Source organism: Lonchura striata, chromosome Z, assembly GCF_050655825.1.
Source record: "Lonchura striata isolate lonStrDom1 chromosome Z, ASM5065582v1, whole genome shotgun sequence".
Classification (NCBI taxonomy): domain Eukaryota; kingdom Metazoa; phylum Chordata; class Aves; order Passeriformes; family Estrildidae; genus Lonchura; species Lonchura striata.
Genome location: NC_140740.1, coordinates 54654778 through 54677315, shown reverse-complemented (window position 1 = coordinate 54677315; position 22538 = coordinate 54654778). Strand labels below are relative to the sequence as shown.

The 22538-nt window shown below is 34.9% G+C and overlaps 1 protein-coding gene across 1 annotated transcript in view; it reads right to left on the bottom strand.

The window, feature by feature from the left end:
• NDUFS4 (NADH:ubiquinone oxidoreductase subunit S4) overlaps window positions 1-22538 on the bottom strand; it is a 47446-nt gene that overhangs the window by 6865 nt on the left and 18043 nt on the right. The window contains exons 2-3 of the mRNA XM_021553890.4: window positions 19632-19710; window positions 649-821 (exon numbers count right to left, since the gene is read on the bottom strand). Coding sequence (XP_021409565.1) covers window positions 649-821; window positions 19632-19710 — 252 coding nt within the window. The remainder of the gene's footprint in view (window positions 1-648; window positions 822-19631; window positions 19711-22538) is intronic.

The window sequence follows — 22538 nt, the reverse complement described above, 5'->3', positions numbered from 1 at the left end:
TCAGAGTCTACAGGAATTTTAACCACACTGTGAAATGTAGGTAATGAATTCATATGAGGAAAAAAAATGAATTAAAAATTAGATGCATACAAGTTGTAATTACATCTCCAAATTACAGTATATTTACCTAAGAATAGTACCTATCTGGATTTTTAGTGTATTTAAAAGATTTTAACGCTAATATTGACAATGCTTTAACAAATAGAATAATATTTTAAGTAGCTGGGCTTCTTGTGGTTTTTTTATTAGTTATGACTCCTCATTTTAGATAGGATAAAAAAAAAATCTGGAAGTATTGTTTTTGTTTAAAAGATGCAAATGAGAGCTGAGAATGATTAACTCCTTTAAGTTACTAATGACTTCTGGTCCTGATGCTGCCACACAGTAACATTCCCACATTGTAATAATTTAAATGTGTGGTTGTTAACATCTTTTTCGAACTTTTCCAGATGACATTGTGACCTTTAAAAATCTGCTTTTAAACTTAACAGATTACAAATAATACAATAAACAAACCAAACCACTTACTGTAAGTACTGTTATAATACAATCAGATTTACAGGTAGAAATAACTTAATATTTTGAATTTAATTACTAGAGAGAGCCAAATATAGAAGAAAAGTGTTTTCAAAATCACTAAGTACTCACGTAGATGCCCAGCCCATTAAAGGGTTCTCCCAGCGCTCCCTGTTATCAAATTCCATCTTCCACTTCTTTGTATTGTTAGCTCCTGACTGCATTGCATTGCGTGCTGGAACAAAAATGTGAACTTTTCTGGTTTTGATGTGCTCATCTGGAACACCAGTTAAAGTAGTGATATCCTAAAAAAAACCATAATGTGACTTGTCAAAGAAGGATTCATAAGAGACTCATAAAATCATACTGCTTATGCTTCATACATAAATTCATGCTTTATTTTTAAAGTTACAAAAGTAAAAAAAAATTAGAAAAATACATTATGATTTTAGCTGAACACAAATGAAGGTGACACATGTTAGGGCTGCTATTACTATACTTCCCCTGGCTGAGTTAGATTTTGCTTGGATCAGTTATGTAAACTTGCTCATCTCCCATCTACAAAACAGCTAGAGCCAGAGGGACAGGAAGGACATTTCCCCCCATTCTCCTCTGTCCACAGCTGCAAATTCAGGACTGCTTCAACTTGTACCAGCTAAAGTAAATGTGGAAAAGTGCAAACACTTTCTTCCTTCAGGAAAATATTAAGAGTGCTGACTGAAACATTGACAAATCCCAAAATATGAACAAGACCTATTCACCAAAATACTTGCTAGCCAAGTGTGTGCTGAAGTGTAACTGCTTTCCCTTGGGCTTAACTCTGTATATTGTTAAGTAACACCAACACCTATAGTGACTCAAGAAACTATCCTTAGCATGAAGGAGGAGGCACAATATGCTACTGATTGTTTGACAGTGCAGAGAAGGTGCTAGAATTTAGCTCTTATCTATCTAGCCATTCAACCTCGTCATGTATGCAGTTATGACTCAGCATTTGACAATCAGTTATTTTGTTCATGTTCAAGATCAAGAGAGGGACATTTGATGCTGATAACATTCTTCAGTATATTTGTGAGGACAAAATTATTTAGGAGAGTCCAAACTTCAAAAAATAAAAGATTTGTAACATTGTATATAATCAATAATAGGATGCCGTCCTCTGCTAGGGAGGGATAAACCTTCAAAATAAACCTAACAAAGATAAATCCTTCAAACCAGCCTAAAAATATTAACTGACATTAATAAAGTGTAAGATACAGAAAAACCTCACAAGAATTGCTATGAAAAATTACCCTCAGCAACAGCTGATATAATTAAAGTGAACATCTTTGCTAAAAACTAAACAGTAATTATGCAAAATTAACCTGTCAGTTCATCCTAGTAAAGACTGAAATCAAACATCAAATCAATCTCTAAGGAGGTTAAACTACTCCTGTTCCTTACATACTTAAAAGGCCAGTGGGAGCTCCTCAGTCTCCCTTCTCCCCTCCACTCCCCTCCCTTCCCCTCCTTCCAGGCACAAGTAGTAAACTGGTCAAAATCAGAAAACTGCAGCAAAACTTTGGGCATATTGAACTTACCTTGACACTATTGCCATGATTTGAACTAAATGAGAACTTTAAATAGAACACTGTCATTTTACATAAATGTACCTACTAACTTTATGGGACTTTCCTTCGTGGCAAACTTGAAACTTCCTGATGCAGTCACCAGACCATCTTTTGAGAAGCTGCAGTTCTCATTTCCAATTTGATTTTACAAAATTTGGGAGATCAGTCCCTCAAAACTATAAAAGGGAAGAAGTTTAAAGCATTTGACTTACATTTACAACTAGGACAGCAGGGGCAACAAACAAGCATCCACACTAGCTTTCCAACTTCTGACATTTTTTCCCAAATTACCATAGAAAAAAGTTGAACTATCTTAATTCAATTATAAATGCTTTCATTAGGACCAAGTCATGCTTATTTTTAATCCAAGTCTAGCAGTGATATGAAAGTGAAGCAGTACCAGCTACTGGAATGTTGCAACACCTATGTAAAAATACCTTCTGACAGACTGGCACTTCTCACTGCTGAAGATTAAGCTGCAGTTTAGGAAGGAATTTGCTTAATTTTTTCTAATTTGAATTGGCAAAGTGCTTTGTTTAACAAAAAGGAGTTTTCACCTACAGTAAAGTCTGGCAGAGATTCAATGTTTCAGCTTGCTTATTTATATGAATAGGTTGAAATACTAACCTCTATATCTATATTTAACAAACATATGAAAATGCAGTAATAGTCACAAAAAATTTATTTTTCTGCTCTTTAATAATATGGTATGTGCAAAAATGCTGGGGTAGTTATCATCAAATACTTTCAGACATAAAATTTAGAATAGCTCAGAATTATTTTTTTACTATTATTACTCTCAGCAACTTTTAAGTCTGAATTATGAATTTTATGCTTCAGATTTAGAAGTTTTTGAATTCTTTCAGAATAATCTGGAACTACTAAAATAAAGATACTACATTATATAACATTATGGACATATACTATTTTCTCTTTTGAAGACTTAACACAAGAAAATCATAAAAATGTTACACAGTGCATACATAACACCATCTAAAAAGAGTGTTAAAATCAATAAATGCTATATTTCTGAGATTAACATAGTAAAGAAATGCCTAGGCTTGTTTATCTGGATGAAAGCAAAATGAAAACCCCAGACAAACCCTTCAAGCCATGTTTTTTGGCACTCAGTTGGCTCTAAATTGAGGTTATTTCACTAATAATATAGGATTAATCCCATAAAAATATCTTCAAACTGAAAATTAAAACCTCCCTGCTTTCCAAAACTGAAATATCTACATGGTGTTGCTAGTTCTCCATACTAACATTCATTATAGCTAGAGTTTCCATGCCTTCTAGCAATCATTTATTGATATCTTCCCCATTTTAAAAGCTGGCAATTGAACAGACAGTTGTTAGGACAATGAGTTTCTGGTTGCTGAAGCTCAAGTTGTCCTGACATAAAATCACTGATTTTTGCTTGCTGTAGACATGTAAGGTACTGTAGCATAGCTGAGCTGTTGCCAAAGATATGGAATAAAAAGGCTTGGCATCTATCACATACTTGACACCTAAAGAGCACAGAAGCTCTAAGATTCCTATTCCCTGTAGGCGCACTCTTAGTCTAGACAAACTGATTTCTCACCATTTTAAAATGCATTACAAGACTCTATTGTGATCATTTCATCCACACAGCTCCAGCTAGTGACAGAAGAACCTGTCCTTTAAGCGACATTTCAATGGGCTAAAGCTCCCGCTCCAAGATGCCATTAAAACAATATAATACTTGAAAAGAGCTATGCTGCATTGGGTTAAACTCTTTGCTGGGTCTTCAGTGCTTTGTTCTGAGTTTAAGTTCTCATTGAAACTACCTGTGAACCAACTTTCCAAAAACAAAGATTTTTTGACAGCTGGTTTCACATTAGTATCTTTTTTTTTTTAAAGTATTCCTTAATTTTGCAGTATTAGCAATTTAAGATACTAGTGAGGTGTTCAGCATTCAAAATCTTAAAAGATATTAGATTACAATATAAAAGACTTGAGAATTGAACTGTACAGGTTTACTAAAAATCTAAAAATTAATAATCCTGTTTCACATTTTTAAAACAGACTGCCACCTTAAAGGTGCATTCTGACATTTTGGTTTCCTTAATAGATGTTATTTGAACAGTAAACTCTGATTTTTGGGGTTTTTTTTGTCGGTTTTTGTTTTTTGGTGGGTTTTTTTGTTTGTTTGTTTGTTTTTTGTAACTCAAGAAAATTTTAATACTCATTTGGAGGCATTTTGTCTCTTCTTGGAAAAAGTTCAAAGGGACAAAACCCTTTTTTTTTAATGGTGGAAATCACATAAAATTTCTTAAAAACATAGGGGTGGTTATTACAACTTACATTACTTAAGAATGTTTGCCATGGTGGAAAGCCTGCTAAAGCTGTTCTGGAAAGGATAGTAACAAACAGAACGTGCTATGCAGCAATAAGAAAAACTGATTCACAGAGGCAGTGTCAATGAAAGCACTATTCAGCATGAAGATGACTTTTTAAGGAAACGAGAATTTCCTTCTTTTAAGTACTCCACTAATAGCAGAAATTCCAATGGGGACAAGAAATGGAACTCTCTAATTAAAGGAGAGAGACAAAATGATTGAAAGTAGCTCTGAAAACAAATGGTTTTGAATAGATGGGTCAGGTGTACATAAAGGTGTTATCTTTCTTCTATGGCATTTCCTTCACCATGAAGACAGAAACTGTACATAGCTACTATTAACTACCTACAGTTTAGCACTCCCTCCTTTTTTTTTTCTTTTTCTTTTCTTTTTTTTTTTTTTTTTTAATAAAGGAAACAGGGAACAAGCAATGGGAAGTTGATGTCAAAACAGAGAAAAACCTCCCAGCAAGCTTCCAGCAACCACCCAGGATTTAGAGTCTTGCTAGCCGCTCTCTTTTCAATACCAGAATTTCACACATTTCAATGACCATTATGACTTCAAAGAATCAAATTTTCATCATTGTCCGTCATCTGCCGGTTGATTTGTATAAAGCAGTTCTTCTGCATGCTTTCCAGACAAAGAGCTCCTTACTTTCGTGGCTATATATCAAGTTTAAAAGTTCTATTTGTGACAGTTGTGTCTGTGGTAAATTAGGATAACACTGAAGGAGTGCAGCTGCTCCACAGGAACCTCCTTTTTGGCATCATTTCACTTAAATAAAAACTGAATAATTACCTTCTGCCTTTATTAAACCACAAAAATGCCACTGGCCTTAGCAATTACTTCCGGTTGCCCCACCTACTTAACCTCAATAGTTTTACACTTGTTAGAATGGAAAGTAGAAGTTTTCTGTACTTTTTATAAGAGTTTACAATAGCTTGCTCTCTTTCCCCACCTCCAACATGTTTTACCAGACTAACTACGTAAAGTTTTGCTATAAATCCATGTTGCAATTCACTTTATTTAGAAGTTGTTATATCAAAGCACAGAACATCTTGCATAATACCACAAAGTAGCTGCTGTGAAAAAAGTTTTTTATTTAATGTGCTCAGCTGCTTAACTGTAAGTCAGGATCAGAACATTTATGTTTCTACATTTCAATACAATATTTTTGAAGGAAATGCAAGAGAATAGAATCTGCTATGTAAACTGCAAATGGAAAAATGGATCAGAATAAACTAAACATGGTCGGACAACATTTATCTAACAGCTACAAACAAAAAATGAGAAAAAGCATATTTGCCCTTAGGAAACTCTGTATCACACAGGATACAGTTTTCTTTCAGACTTCACAATCATTTTGCATTATCACAGTAAATGATGAACAACATGGTATTACTCATAATATATTCTCCCATGTAGCCATCCTGCAGAATGATTAATAAAGAAGCTGAAAAAAGCACCCAAAGAATTGTGTTTTTAAAAAGAAAACCAAACATCGTAAACAGGAAACATAATTTGATAATAACAAAGATTTCATTAAAGCATCCATTTAAAGAAAATCTCTTTTCACAAGCAGTTTTGTAAAAAACTGAAGAGAAACTCAAAATGCAGAAAAGTAGGTCTAACAGAAGCAGAAACTGTCACATTACTGGAATCAAGGTAAGTCCACTATAATACTTTTTAGATTGCTGACTGCCATTATGCAACGGAAGTGTCAGCATCCAAAACAAGCACTGGTATCTTCAGCATTTCTATTCATCAGTTTGTATTTCATCGCTGAGACAATACTATAGCAACCATGATGTCTGAGCATTCACTGAAGTTGCAAAAACTCCTTGAAAACTTCCCTGTTGTCCTGCTCTAATGGCCCATTACACTTTCCCAATATTCTACATGCTTGATATTACTCTAGACTTGCTTGTATGAGATACTACAAATAAAATGCATAACACATTCCACACACCATTGAACCACAAAACTCTTTGAATCTGTGATTTGAGAAAAACACTAGGAGAGAGCAAATGGGAATAAATACTGGAACATGACTTCACAAAAATAAGTAGAACACATCCTTCTCACCTGCCCTTTTTTCATGTCTTTAAAACACTTCACTTGAAGTCTGCAATGCATCCCCAAATTTTCTACTCACATCTCCTCCAAAAGTCACAGAGAATTGGTATTTATAAAAGTGATTACTGGCAAGTTATGGGAAAAGCTGCTGAGTTGTCTTTTGTTAGTTTAAACTACAACACTGAAAAGAAAAACAAAAATCTACGATTTGCACTTCTCAGTACTCTGACAAGATTCAAAACAAAGAGGCATTTTTCTTGACACACTTGCAAAAAATACCAACCATTTAGTCTGCATTCTGATAGACAAGTAAACAACATTTTACAAATTTAAAAATGAAAGACCTGGAACACCTAGGTTCCACTTTTAACATAGACAGATTATTTCTTATTCAGCATCATTTTTTGGCCAAGAAACAAAAACGTATTTTTTATTAATACTCTATTTTTTCCTGTAACAGTGTATCTTAGCTGTGTAGAGATTGTCTGGATAAATAAAAAGATGTTAAAAAGAAAGGAAATCAAATAACTAGGTTTACACTTTGGTTTCCCAATATATCTATATTAGGAAACTCATTAAATAGCGGTAAAGTGGGGGCAGTCAGGGGCAAAGAGTATATTTCATAAAAATAGATTGATGTTGCTACTAGTACTCATAAGAGAATTCAGTGTAGATGCAATGTTCTTCAAACTGACAAAATGACAAACAGCATGATTATCTTGAACAAGATGGAAAAACATCTGAATTACAGAAGATCTTGCAAATTACTTTTTATTCTAACACAAAAATATTTAAAGAAAGTATACTATCTAGAACTCATCCAAACCATATGTAAGCAAATCTTTTGCTTGCATGCATAGACAAGTGGCTAGGTCTTTTAGTGAGGCCTTTTAAAAATACATTTTTCTGCAGTGTATGGATTTCAAGCACTCTACTAGAAATTCATAATGCTCAGATTACAAAACATGCAAGAAAAGCAATTAATGAAGAATAAAACTACAGCTACATTTTTAGATGACGGACTTTCAAATCAAAGTAGATTTTTTTTTTGTTTACCTGCATTTAGAAAGTGAAAGTGGGTAGCCAAACAGTTGAAATAATCTGATCTATCATAGGGTAATTTATATTATGGTAACACTTCCCTGCTGTACTAGCATAAGCAACTGCTCTTACAGACACTATCAGTGGAAAACAAGAGAACAGGCAGGAAAAGCTTTGGAAGAAAGCAGACAGAAGTACTAGAAGATAAACACTACCTAGGATAACGAATTTTGTACCTATTCCCCGAGTTAGTTCCATTTTATAGATACTATTAAATAAATAGCATATTGCAGTTTACTTGTAGTTTAGTGATGGCATGTTTTTGAAACATAATTTATTCAGTTTGAAGTATTTATAATACAATCCTAGCATAAGTCACAGTACAGCAGATTGTCTTGCAAAGTTAAACACAGTATTTTAATAGTATCTTGGTGAATTATTCATTACTGATGATTTATAGTCTATAAAATGCAATTTTGATCATGGACACCAAAAGCTTTAACGAGCAGTTCAGGATAAGGTCTTCATATCTGAGGTGAAAGCCAAAATTCAAGCTACTTTTGTGCACTGAAAATAATTTCTGCATTTTTTGTGTGTTTCTGATGCCATTTTAATAAAGTACTACTTTTAACTTTTACTAAAAGTTAAGTGTATTTACAAAATAAACCATTACCATATGACTTAAATGATTTTTTTAATGTTACTGGTCTTCAGGAATAAGAAAATTAAAAATTATGATCTTCTTTATGTCCATCTAAAAACCTTAGAAAGCTTCCTTTGAAGTACCATTTAAGAAAATTTCCAAATAAGGCCTCAGTAGAGTTCCCAAATTCAGGTACCAGTTGATTCATAATCTTCAGCTTTCAGAAAGGCTTTCAATTGATCTTAAAATTGATCTTAAGCCCCCTTAACCACTGAAGCTGCAAAAGACTCAAGGGAGCAAAACATTCAGAGCCTGCAGGAACTAGGAAACTACTTATACACAGGTAGTGGAATTGCTAATGTGAGGCAGGAACACCTTGGTCAATTCCTCATCTAACCTGGATAGCAAATATTCTAAGGTCTCAGTTGCTGAGTACACATCTGGATGTACTGCAACATCTTAGGAAGTGATAACTCTGGTAAGATTTTTTTTATGATGAGATAATAAGAAAGATTGTAACTACAGTGTATGAAACATTAACTGTGAAGTCAGTTTTAACTAACCAACAATGTCCTAGAGCTGGAAGCTAGTGCAAAGAATACTAAAATTTAAATCTCACTGTCATGCGTTTGCTACTGTTCTTTTCCTTTCACCTCGCAACTACCAATTAATTAATTCCCTCCTGAATGGTAGCTATGAAGCAGAATTTAACTTAAAGGCTTAAAAATAAGTAAACTATTTATGCTTCTGTTTATTAAAGATAAAGGTGCTCATCAAAGGTGAGGGTAAAAAAAGTCAAAAAGTAGTTTTTAAAGTTTAGCTTGACAGTTCTATCACACTACTTCATCTGCTGCTAAGAGTATCAAGAAATTCAACCAATGCCCGCCCTAATTGTGATGCATGTTCTCTATTCTTCACATCTCTTTTATAGAAAAAATTATTTCTGTAATAGATCTTTGCCCATACACTTACAAGTGGTGTGAGACATGAGAGAAAAACAGAAGCAAATCCCCAATCAAGAAATGCAAATTTAGAGCAAAATCCCTGTTAGTGCATTCTTTTTAGAAGAAGAAAAGTTGCACTTCAGAAACAACAAGGAAATCAGACCTGTTAAAAGCTGCCCCTTACCCTAATGCAGGATGTAATGCTTCTGTGTAATATGCATGCACTTTAGAAGTTGAAAGGAAGTGCTAAATAGTGTACATAATTTCCATACACAGCAGGTAGTGAAGCAAGAAAAGAACTGACACAGTTACCCCTCATTAAAGAGATGCACAATAGAGAACTGTTATGCAGTGTTAGCATATTGAAGGTCTATGCATCAGGGATGTTGCGGCTATTAACAGCTTAAATGTTCACTGCGTTTTGTTAATTAGTGCATATAGCTTTTAAACCTTAACTGTGTTTTAGAAGGTTCTTTTCTAACAGCAGCACACTCATTACTTCCTGGGGATAGAAAGAGTTGATGGGGCTTCAGCTGTTTCACTGTTATCAATGAAATACACGTTAATACCACTGGAAAAAAATAGGTTTCTTTACATTTACCTATATAGCTAATTAAAATGGATAGTTTCAAAAATCTCTCTCTAAAAAAGCTGAACATATCAGTACTACTTCACAACTGGTTTTAGCAAGTTATCTCTAGAAGTCCATTCTTGTAATTACTGCTTTTAGCTTTATATGCTTGGCCTTTACTTACAGGACAGAAATCATGGTCTTATACTTTCTAATAAAATAGAGAAAAATCCATCATCAAATAAAATCAACTTGAAACACTGATGTTTCCTTTAGAGAAAAATCCATCATCAAATAAAATCAACTTGAAACACTAATGTTTCCTTTCACTTTTGTATTGTTGTGGGGGAAAAAAATAAAGGCGAATACAATGTACAATTGTGTTTACTCAGTGGTGATTTAAAAGTAAGAATTTGTATTGGAACCAGACATTAAAGATATTCAACTTCTGACTGAACAGATGCAGAATGAGTTAATGCAAAAATGCTTTCAAATAGAGTCAAAATCAAAACAACAAAAATGTGGTCCTAAGAAAAAATACAAACCATAAGAATAAAAAATAAAGTACTAGTGCAAGCTACACTACTTATCTTAAACCAGCTTCTGCCTGGTTAATATGATACTCAGCAAGAACTTCAAATACATGATTTACACAAATGATGTTTGCCTACATAGGAAAACAGTTGCTTATTTTCATATGTGAATTTATGTGCACATCCAGAAAATAAACTGATAAGTAAAATCAACAACTTCTGCAGAAATTTTAACCTCAATTATTATCAATCATAATTTTTCAGAAATATTTGGAGCACAATTAAAAAATCTTTTAAAAATACTTACTGTCTTTGGTATGTCTTACCAGCATTTTGTAGAAATTCCTTATAGCTCAGCTTCTTAATCACCTGTTAACCAAGTTTTCAGGGCAACAGGTAATAGGATAAAAGTTATTTTCCCATCAGCAAAGACTTTCTTTTGCTTTAAACTTAGAGTGAGTAGAACTGAGTAAGCCAAAAAAGATACACAAGAGACTAAGCAATTTCTCTACAATGCATGTTTCACAGCACAAGAACTAAATGACATTAAAACTCTGGTTCTGACAATTAGATGCTCTCTCCATGGTCCATCTCTCCACTTAATACAGGTTAACTTTGACAGTATGAGAAAAGAGCCCTGAAAGTACTTAAAGATACATCACATACATGCCGTCAATAATCTGAAAAACTGATTCCATCATTGACGATATGAGTAGGGTCAGAAAGCAGTGAAGAAGCCCCAGGCTCTCTTGCAGCATGACCGAGATGTTCAAGGATTCCCACGAAATTACCAGATTTTACAGACAAGGAAAGCTTTTCCCTTTTGACTTGATAAAATGATTCAGCTAGAACTTCATGACTAGAAGAAGCAGCTTTCATGTCTGTACAAGGAACTTAGGATTTGTGGTTTTCTAGCCTTTCTAAGGCTAGGATTTGTGGTTTAAGTATATAACTTAGTACTACAGAAATGCAGAAAGACCCACTTGAATACACCGAAGAACTAGCAATGTACAGGACCTTTATTCATTATTCCTGACAACACAAAAAGAATTCATGCCATCTACAGCAGTATTTCATAACATGGGACACTAAGTTGGGTTTTAGAAAAGGTTCAGATAATACAACTGTTTAATGAGAACGTGGACATACTCTCCTTTAAAGAGAAAAAACTATTGAATAAAACAGCTCCAAAAAATGAAGTTACTTCTTTTTCCTGTTGATTACTTGGTTGTATCTATGACTTACTTTTATCCTTTCCAGCAGATTAGAAACATGGTTTGCATATTTAGACTTCCAAAACCAATTAGGTGTTTAGATGCTGACTAACCTTTTGGAAACTAAACACAAAACAGTGATGGCCCTTTAATTTGTTCTGAGCAGCCATCACAGCAAACTCTTCAAAAGCATTATTCTTTCACAGAAAATTAAATACTATTTAATGAAAGGGAAAAAAAAAAAGCCTACATACATTTCAAAAAATATACTTTGACCAAGTGTTCTAGATCAAAGCCTTGAAAGTTTTGCACAATAATGCTGTATGAAGGAAGCCCAGACAAAATTGACATTCAGAAGGGCTGTGAAACCTCAATAGCAAACACTCCTCCTTCCAACAGCCAGCAGAGAGAGCCACTACTATGTACCAAAAGAAAAGACCCTCACACCAAAGAAACACAAATACTTTACCCAAGCCTAAACCCAAAATAAACCTACATAGGAATGAGGTTGAAATTGCCCTCATGGATACAATGATCCTATCACTTTATACAGGGTTCTGAGCTACCTGCAAAATACAGTTTTCTAAACTGAACACCAGAAGTACCTTCAATTGAATTTTGGTAACACAGCAATATTTATTGCTCTTAGAAGACAGATAAAGGTGATGGCATTTTCTACTTGGACTGTCAGAATTATAGAAAGCTTCTTTATCACAGGGAGTAACTTGCTGCCTAAAGATATTCTTACAGAAAGCACTTCATCATGCAACTGGGTTTTCTAAACCGCTGCAAGCTTCATTGGACTACAGCTGCTTACAAAAACTAGTTGTAGCAAGTAATATAGATTAACTGAGCTAGGATATTCCAACTGAGAAGGGATTTAATTGCCAAACAGCAAAATATAGTAAATATGATGTATTAAAAGTATGTACATAATTAGACAAACTGAGCTTGTACTGTAATTAAGCCCAAATGCAGCTACAAACCATAACTATAAAGAAGAGTAGGTTTAATTATTTCAATTAGAAACAAACAAAAAAATAATGTTTAGAAACAAATATACACTCTGGCAGACTAGAATGGTGTACATGAATAAGAAAGGTAATCACTATCTCCAGAGTCATTAAAGACTTCAAATATTACATTTCATTTAATCTGCTTCTTTAACTTAAACAAGGTTTTTTCCTCCCCAAAGTAGTATTTCTTAGTCTTCACTGGGTGAGGGGAGAGCAGAAAATGCAGAAGTGTGGGCAGGGTATAACAGAGAAATATGAAAAAGTCTTTTTAATCTATTATGTTTTGCAGCAAAAATGCAGTTTCACACATAAACTATCAATGACTGCAGAGTAAGGGCCTTTAAACATTTAACCCTACGCATGTCCACTCTTAGATTAGGCAGTTTTATTAAAGTAGATGTGCATTTTTACTTCCTAATGGTCATCTCTTTTGAATATTTTTCTTTTATTGAAATAATTGAAGTTTTAAACAATTCCAGAATGTAGTTTAGACCTTAGTCAGCCCCTAGCATCTTTCAAACATCAGAGCAATTAAACACAGAACTGTAGATGATCAAAGGCAAACAAAACACTTTTTAAAGTCTTGCATCTTGAAGGACAACACAGTTCAAATAAGCTCATCACCTGCTTACTTGACACAGCCATGATCGAAGAAAGTACTTCTCCAAATCACAGGTTTCATACACAAAGCCCCACTGTGCAAAACTAGAAACTGTTTCTCAAAACATATTTGCAAAGTAAAGGATGGAAAGAATCTTTATTTGCCTAATTTTACGTAACAGCTTTATTTTTTTAAATTAATTTTCCACTATTCTAAAATAAAATGCAAGCTGCTGATCTAATTTAGAGAAAAAAATAAACAAAAGGAGGAGCAGGCACAAGAGGAAAATTTAAGGCTAGGGAGAGGGAATGAGTAAGTTGAAACCCCTGAAGAAATTACCATCCTGGTCCTACATATGCTTTGAATATGACAAGTTCTTATCAGAGCTATACATGTGAAGTACAGAAAAACTTGTAAATTAGATTCCTCATCTGCAGAGCAACACTGTCCTGAATTGAATACTTTACGGTAGCCACTTGAATAAATACTGCAGCTAGAGTGGATTAAATGAAAGATTATTGCAAATTCTTTTATCCCATTTAAGGTAATTTAGGAACAGCTTCAACTCACCCTTAAGGAATTAACCCACAATGGGTTAACAGCACTTTGAAAACCAAAACATAGAACATCCACTATATCCTTACTGTTTAACACCGTGGTAATGCTTAAAGAATTCTTGGCTGAAATAGTAGTTTCAATAAAAGAAAATCTAGTAAGCCTGTCCTTAATAAATGCATACTTTGCCAAGTGTTTCTCTTCACTGAGTTGCAGAAACAGCTCCTACACCCAGTCTTCAATGCAATGTCACACTGTCTCACACATGACACATTACTATGACACATTACAGTTTTGGTTTTCAGAGTAGGGTATTATATACCCTCAGTTCTTGGGAAAGCAATGATTACACTTCAAAATGCATGTTAAAGTGTGATTTGCTATGTCCTTTGTTTCACAGCACAGTACACTATCAGACTGGGTTTTGAAGAAGTTTCATCATTCCAGACTATTTTTCACTTGTTTGTATATTTTACTTTGAGCTGCAGTATTATCACTATTTATTATAGTAAAGTCTAGGGTTCTTTAATCAAACAAAGATTATACAATTTCACTAATTTTTAATCCTAGCCAAAATTGGGATTTGGATAGTGAACAAACTATGACTCAATCCTGAAAACACCGTGTGATGTTTGCTAATAACACAGTCTTCTAGAAGAAATAGACTGGAGTGTTTTTATAACTTTTTTTTTTTTTTCTCTGTGGAAAAGGTTAATACTCGAAAAATCCTATTATAAAACAAACACTAAATGATACCTCTACAAAGCCAAAAGGAAGCTGCTAAGATTCTTGACACAGATACCACAATAGTTATTAGAATCACAGAAATCACTGCAAAGGCCCATAAGACAATTGAATCCAATTGTAAACTCAGCCCATCACTAAACTATGTTCTGAAGTGCCACATCTACACAACCTATATACATCACCAGGAATGGCAATTCAATCACATCTCAAGGCAGCCTGTTCCAATACTTTACACCCTTTCCTGTAAATAAATTTTTCCTAATATCCAACCCATCTCCTCTTCTCCTATCAACTCCTGCTTAGGAGAGGAGACCAGTCCTACCTATGTCCTCCTTTCAAGTAGGGAACAGTGATGTGTGCTCTGAGCTTCCTTTTCTCCAACCTAAAAACCCTCAACTCCCTCAGTAAATATCATTTCCCCAGCTCTGTTGCCCTTCTCTGGAGTCATTCCTCAATGTCCTTCTTGGATTCTTTCTGGAAGGGCCCAGAGCTGGACACAGCACTCAAGGTGTGGCCTCACCAGTGCCCAGCACAGGGGGACAATCCCTGCCCTGGTCCTGCTGCCACACCATTGCTGATCCAGGCCAGGATGCCACTGGACTTCTTGGCCACCTGGGCACACCCTGGCTCATGTTCAGCTGCTGTCACCAGCACCCCCAGGTTCTTTTCCAGTAACTCTTCTCCAGCTTGTGGCACTGCTTGGCATTGTTGTGACCCAAGAGCAGGACTTAGGTCTTGTTGAACTTCACACCATTGGCCTCAGCCCACCAATCAGCCTGTCCAGATCCTCTGCAGAGCTGTCCTACCTTCCAGCAGATGAACACTCCTATTCAAGTCTATGGTGTCCACAAACTAACTGAGGATGCACTCAATCCCCTTGACTAGATCATCAATACAGACATCAAACAGGACTAGTTCTGATATTGAGCCCTGGGAATACCATTTATGATCAGTACAACTGGATTTAACTTCATCCACTAACCACTCTGTGGACTTGGCCTTTCAGTATTTAACTCTTGACCATCCAGGCTTCCCCTGAGTGAAAAGTACACCCATATAAGCCATGAGCAGACATTTTTTTTCAGGAGGAAGATGTGGGAAAGGATTTACTAAAATTCATGTAGATGACATCATGGCCTTCCCTTCATCCACACTGACTTACATCACTGGCCTAGGCTGCTGAGCAGTATTGCGGCAGAATTTTGAGTGACCTTTCAAAAATATGAACTGCTCACCCTCAAATAAAGGGTCAGATTTTCTGTGCCCAGTTTGGTTTATACAAGTTATTTTCAGTGAGTTAGACTGTTTGCCTACAGTCTGATGGAAAATGGTCCTTACTGAGGTTCAGGACTAAGACTTCTGCACCATTATTTGGAAAATCTTAACTTCTGGACACACGATGAAATGTTAATAGCATCATTTTGTTTAGCCTTTCATGCTTGTAATAGGCTGCCCCTAGATGCTCTCACCATGCTGAAAAAAACTATTTTATTACCATTTAAACTGCAATGTGTAGCTCTGCCTGGAATGCTCAAACCTGTGCAGCAACTCATTTTATCTTGGCCTAATGCAGAATAAAAACATCTGTGAGGTAACTACAACTCCCCAGTTACCAAGCCCTAACTGCTCTTGCAATAATTTCTGCACTGAGCTACAGAATATATATTACTAGTTGAATATTCTGCTTTAGCAATGCAATGGGTAATTTCTGACAGTAGTTCTAATTTTGAAATATCTAATATCTATATCTAATTTTGAAGTTCTAATTCTTGAAATATCACCATTTAACCAATAAAAAAGTCTTTTTGTTGACAAATATTTGTCAGAACCTTTCAGCTGCAAACAGCTGAACCTCCACCAAACCTTCATCAAAGTGCCTAACTCCAGGCTAAACATCCACAATTCAGCCCTACCAGCACTGACTGGGAAGTCTGCTTAAAGCACATATGCTGAACTGGATGACTTTTAGCTACACACAGTATCAGTACATCCTATTCACAACAACTGAAACGAATCACAGGAATTAGAACAGCTGAAATTCCCATTTTCAGGCAAAACCACTTCAACTTTTCATAATTATGATATAATGATGTACGTTATACCATACACACAAACAGTTAAATAATTTGGAACATTACCTGAGTGAGATTTGCTGCTGACAGCCTTTGCCCTCTATAGCCCAGATTTCCTAATGCAAGGAGGGTCTTGAGAGACTGACTACTTTTCACACAGCTATTTGTCCAGACTCTTGGAATATGACCTAACTGGTTGCCAGAGAATCAAAATGTGATGCAAGAACTGTATTTCTGTTGAGCTTTGTTCATTTTGTATGTTATTTTCTTCAGGTTTTACTGCTTATTAAAGTTATTTTATTCAGTATTCACTGAAAACAGCTAATAAGTGAGACAAAGATATAATTTCTTGGATATGTTCTACATAAGCTCAGCATTTAACTCCTTTTACATTAAAGAGACACACCTGTTTTCTAGGAGACCAATGAATGTGGTTTAAACTATTGGTTTTCCTACTATTTCATTAGTACTCATTTTTCTATTGTATTCAACAGAGTAGAGTATAGGCTGCAGTAAGGAAGTGACTGACTCAGGATGCTCATACATCTTCTATTTAATTTGCGTTTCTTAATACAAGGAATATTTTAGCACTGCTAGAACCAAATGATTCTATTGAACAAGTTCTAGCATATGCATGTACACATAGGAATACAAGGTCTACAAGAGCACTGGAAATATAGATTAATTCCACTACAATATGTAGTTAAAAGTTTTCAACAACCTTAGCATTACTCTCCCAGCCTTGTAAATATCAAGTCAGAGAAGAGTTCTGTTTTAAAATAAGTTACAAGACGAGACTGGTTCACAAGGATAACCATATCCACTCTTCCACCTGTTCTTACTCCTTCTGAAATGCAAGCAAAAGGTGAAAAGATTATGTCCAGCTTTAAAAAAAAAAAATTAAAAATACATCAAAGATGACAAATCTATCAAAGTATGATTTACTGATGTCTAACAATCTGTAATGGAAAATAAGTCTTTTTCAATTATATGCAATGCATCAATTTCCAGTACAGTTTAAATACAACTTGCATTGAAATAATAGTTTTATGCTTTGTAACATTAATTAATAGAAGATACCTGTAATATGATAAATTAGTCTCACTTGGTTGTAATTAATCATACTTCAAATTAGGAAATATACTGCAGTGACCTAAAATAAGGTAAGACAGTACTCTACTTTAAAATGAAATTTAATAGATGTCTGGAGAACTTCTTCTAATGCTGAAAGAATTGAAAACCACATCAAACCAAGACAATTTTCCTTACTAATGGGATATAATTTTTGCCCATTAAAAGAACATGAATTTACAACATTATGGAAACTATTCCCAAAATCTAGTGAAATGAAGTTTCTAATTTTCTGTCATTTTGTTTCAGGCCCTATAATAATCTATAAAAAAAAGAAGAAATAGTTTTGCATTTAGAATGTGGACCTAAAGAGCACAACGTTGCAAGAAAACACTATTCAATCTGACATTTAACCTAATACTAAAGAAACAAAGATAAAATAAGCATTTAGATACATTATATGTATCAAAGTAAAAAAACTTAATGGCAGCTAATATGAGATCTCAAAAAACCTCAGCAAATATGAGAGTTTTTAACTTGATGACAACATATAATGACATCAGAAATATGCTCTCCACGTACAGTGTATTTACAACACTAAGGAAACTAAATAGCTGCATTTCAAACTAGTTTCACTTTAACTCAACTGGAAGTATAAACTCTAGCTAGACAGGGTAACGTACAACATTAACTCTGGAAAATGTACATTTGAATTCAATATGGAAGAGAGAAGAGTATTTCTTTTTCTGGGTTTGTCTTTGTATTGTAGTCTTTTAGACATAGGTATCCATCACCCAAGGCGGCAATAGGGAAATATGATACTTTACAGGCATTATAAAAGCTGTATTTAAATATATATGTGTATTTTAACATTAAAGAACAGTGCATTTAAAAATCGTTTAGGAAAATGTACATCTACTGACTTGCTCAATCTTACTTACACAGTGACTCACGATCTCTACAAATTTCCTGATTCCAAGTTATGCAAGTTAGTTATCTAGACTCAAGATAATCATATTTTTGAGAATAAAGTACTGTTTTTTTCCTTAACTTTTAAATCTAAGATTATACTGTTATTTCTTAAATTCAGACAGAAGTTTATGAAGTAACTGATTATTTTTTTACTCATACATAATTATTATAGCTACATCTATATACAAAGCATGAGAGAAAAAAGCCCTAAAGAGCTATTAAAGTGTTGTTTTTTTCCAACAGCCTGTTAAAACTTCAGCTGTTTCAACTTGTACATTTAATTACAAATGTACAATTTATAAACATAAATTCCAAAGATTTCTTAGGTAGTTCATATAGCTCCAGGGATACAAAAAAGATACATACAATGTGAACTGTCTGGTACATATGATAGGAACATTGTTTTCCTGGAGATTCAAAAGTGATATGAAAACCAATGAAAGGCATGCTTCTGCTGTGATGCACTCCCCACAGAAGTCTTACAAAAATTATACTATTGAATAATGTAAACATAAGTGTCAGGTTGCATCTAGAGTAACAGACCACACATTATGGAAGAAGTTACAAGAAAAGATTGCCAAATTTCTGATCTGCTACTGATTAGCAGAAGAATGTTATGCATTTGTTTCCAGTTGTAATCTAACCTTCATGCATATTCAAAAGCTACAGTGTATGCACATAGTAACAATAATCTTCGATGATATATATTTAGATAGTATCTTTAGTAATATTGGTACCAATGAAGAAAATTTCAGGAAACTGGCCAATCACGTATAATTTCACTACACAGAAAATACACATAAATTTCAAAAAGAACAAGCTTGTTATTAATTACAGCTCACATTGGTCTTTGACTATAATAAAAAAAAGGGTACTCATCATTTTATATTGCTTAACACTTTGAATGCCATATTCACATACTTATGTTTTACTGATGTTCCACTTTTAAAAGTGTATAAAGGACTGCTGCTTTGTAGTTCACATTTATACAGCTTTCCTAGAAGAATGCAGAATACCATACTGAATGCCTATTGTGCAGAAATAACCCTGAAGGCTGTATCATAGTATTCAGTAGAAAACCCTTACCAATTTTTCATCAACTGTGATGAGTTGCGTGTCTCGAGTTTGGTTCTGCGCCAGCCGCCATGTGGAAGTGTTCAGTGACCTGCAGTGCAAGACTTGAAGTTAAAAAATGATTCATGCAATGAGAAAATAGAGGCAGACAAATCTTACATAAACAAGTTACTTTAACAATATCCGTCTTGTAAAAAAAATTGAAGAGGGAGAGATGAGGGCACAAAAATCCTTTTTCTCCCCAATTAGTTCTGTCTGCTGAGTTTTTGGCAGACTCCCACTTAGCAGTTCACAACAGGCTGCACTTTATGTCAGCCTACAGGCTCTCTGTCACAGAGAGACTGCCAGTGGCAAAGACTGTACTGCTCTATATGAATGTACAGTAGCTGGTTTGTCACGAAGAGACAGAAAAATACAAGGCTGCTGCAAGCATTCTGGAATTCTGATCCTTAAACCAATGGCATCACAGGAAAAAAATCCTAAATCTATTTGTAATGGTAAAGCTCCAATTCTACACTTCAATAACAGGACATTAACGAATTCAAAAAAATCCAAGCCAAGCAAAAAAAAAAAAACCAAAAAAAAAAACCCCCCAAAAAAACTAAACAAACTCTAGCCCTGCAAACACAGTTTTCAGGTTGTGAGTGTGCAAAACAACTGTTTTGCTTAATTTCTAAATAATTTTCTGTCAGCTTATTCTTTTCCAAGAAATACAATTTATCTTCTTACATAATTGCTAAATCTGTAAGATACATTCAGAAACAGAGAACACAATTCCACATCACTGAATTAACTAAATTTGCCTGTAGCTTACATTATGTCACTAATGACAGGACTAGAACCTTTGAGTATAAATCATCTTTTGGTGAAATAATGCAACAGCAGGTGAAACAAGCCAAGAAACCTAATTCTCTGACCTCATGATAGAATACCAGGTTGGAAGAGAACCTCAAAGACCATCTATTTCAACCTTTCTTGGCAAAAGCATGGTCTAGACAAGATGGTCCAACACCCAATCCAGCTGAATCTTTGAATTGTCCAAAACTGAAGAACCCACCACTTTCCCAGGTTGATTGTTCCAACAGTTGACTGATTTAACTACATTGTGAAAAATTTTCCTTGTGTCTAACCAAAACCTCAACAGGAGTGATTTTTACCATTAGCTCTTTTTGCATGTTACTCACTGTAAAAAAGGACTGCCCACCTTCTGTGTAACCAAACCAGTCCAGTTCTTTCAGTCTTTCCTCACACAGCAGGCTTCCCTGTCCTTTGATGATCTTTGTGGCCTTTCTTTGTACCCTCTCCAGCCTGTCCATGTAGTATTTTAGGTATGGCCTGAGACATGCTAAGAAAAGTGGGATCATAACTTCTTCACATCTTCTGGTTATGCTTTTGTTGATGCAACCCAGCAATCTGTTGCCTCTCTTTGCTAAGAAGCAACTGTCCACACAGACTGAGACTGTTTTCCTCCAGGATCCCCAGATCCCTTACCCCAGTGTCAAGTCAGGTAAATCCCAGACTATACTGCAGTTCTGGATTATGATTCACAGGTTGAACAACAGCAACTTACTCTTGCTGAACTTCCTAAGTATCTTGTTAGCCCATTCTTCCAGCCTGTTTAGGTCTTCCTGAAGGATTAATTTCCTTTCCAAAGTGTCCACTTCCCCACTCAATTTGGTATCATCAGAAAACATTTATCAGGATTTGTCATGATCCCACCATGGATCACTTATGAAGATATCAAACAGTGCTGGGCCCAGAGCTGATCCCTGGGGACCTCAAGGGTAACAGGCTGCCAAAGAGACAAGGAGCGAGGCGCCGCCACCCTCTCTCTGAGTGCTGCCTGTCAGCCAGTTCCCCACCCACTGCATGGACCGCCTCACTAGACTGTAACACACCAGCTTTTCTGGGAGAAGGCTTTGACAAAGTGTATCAAAAACCTTGGAGAAATCCAGGTAGACAATAGTGTGCTCCACATTTGATTAGAGCCATTTTAAATAAATGAGGAACAAAAGTGCAGGAATTCAGTTTTCTCTAAAGAACCTTCTGAAACTAAGCAATTGCAACAAAGTTCATTTAAGAAATATCTAATATAAATCTGTACTTTCAACACAGATTACATTCTACTAAATTATCTTCCCTCTGCTATTAACAACTTCAAAACATCTCCAAAGCACAAAGTATATAGAGTCACCTAACTCTGTGGCATAGACAAACATATCTATTCCTATTTAAAGTGACAAAATTTGTCAGGAAAGTTACTTTGTTTTAAAATATGAAAGCTTTCAAGTGCAAGGAAGCACAATAATTTCATAAAAATTCAAGGTAACTACTTTGCTAGCTCAAAATCTCTGTACCAGAGAGCTTCTGGCTCAACACAGCCAGTACTTTTCAACTTGCACATGTAAGATAAAACATCATAGAATAGAGATACTGGAGCACTAGGAGAACAGACTGTTACTTGGTCCTTACTCAATTACACACCAAGAGAGATGTTATCCTAAGAGTGTCCTGAACTGCAGCATTACACTTGTGTTCCAGACTTAAGCAGCTAAAGCCAGAAAATATTCAACCTTAAATAAGAAAAAAAACATTATAACAGGAAAATTAGTTTCGCTCCCACCACAGTAGCTTTACTATCAAAGTAATATTCTGCAGGTATTCCAGAACTTCATGTGATACAGTATTCACTACATTACTTAATGTCTGTCCAAAGAAAGACATTGGATTATACAATTTAATTCTTTCGTTCTCTAAAGAAAACTGATCAATAGTATGAATCAAGAAGTTATCTGAAACTTGTTCTGTGGAAAGATCTGATCAATATATAAAGATTCAGGTATGCAAGGGTTGTAAAGAGGCTGATCAGGATGATATTTTTTCTCATAACATAAATTCAATTGTGAACAAAATTTAGCA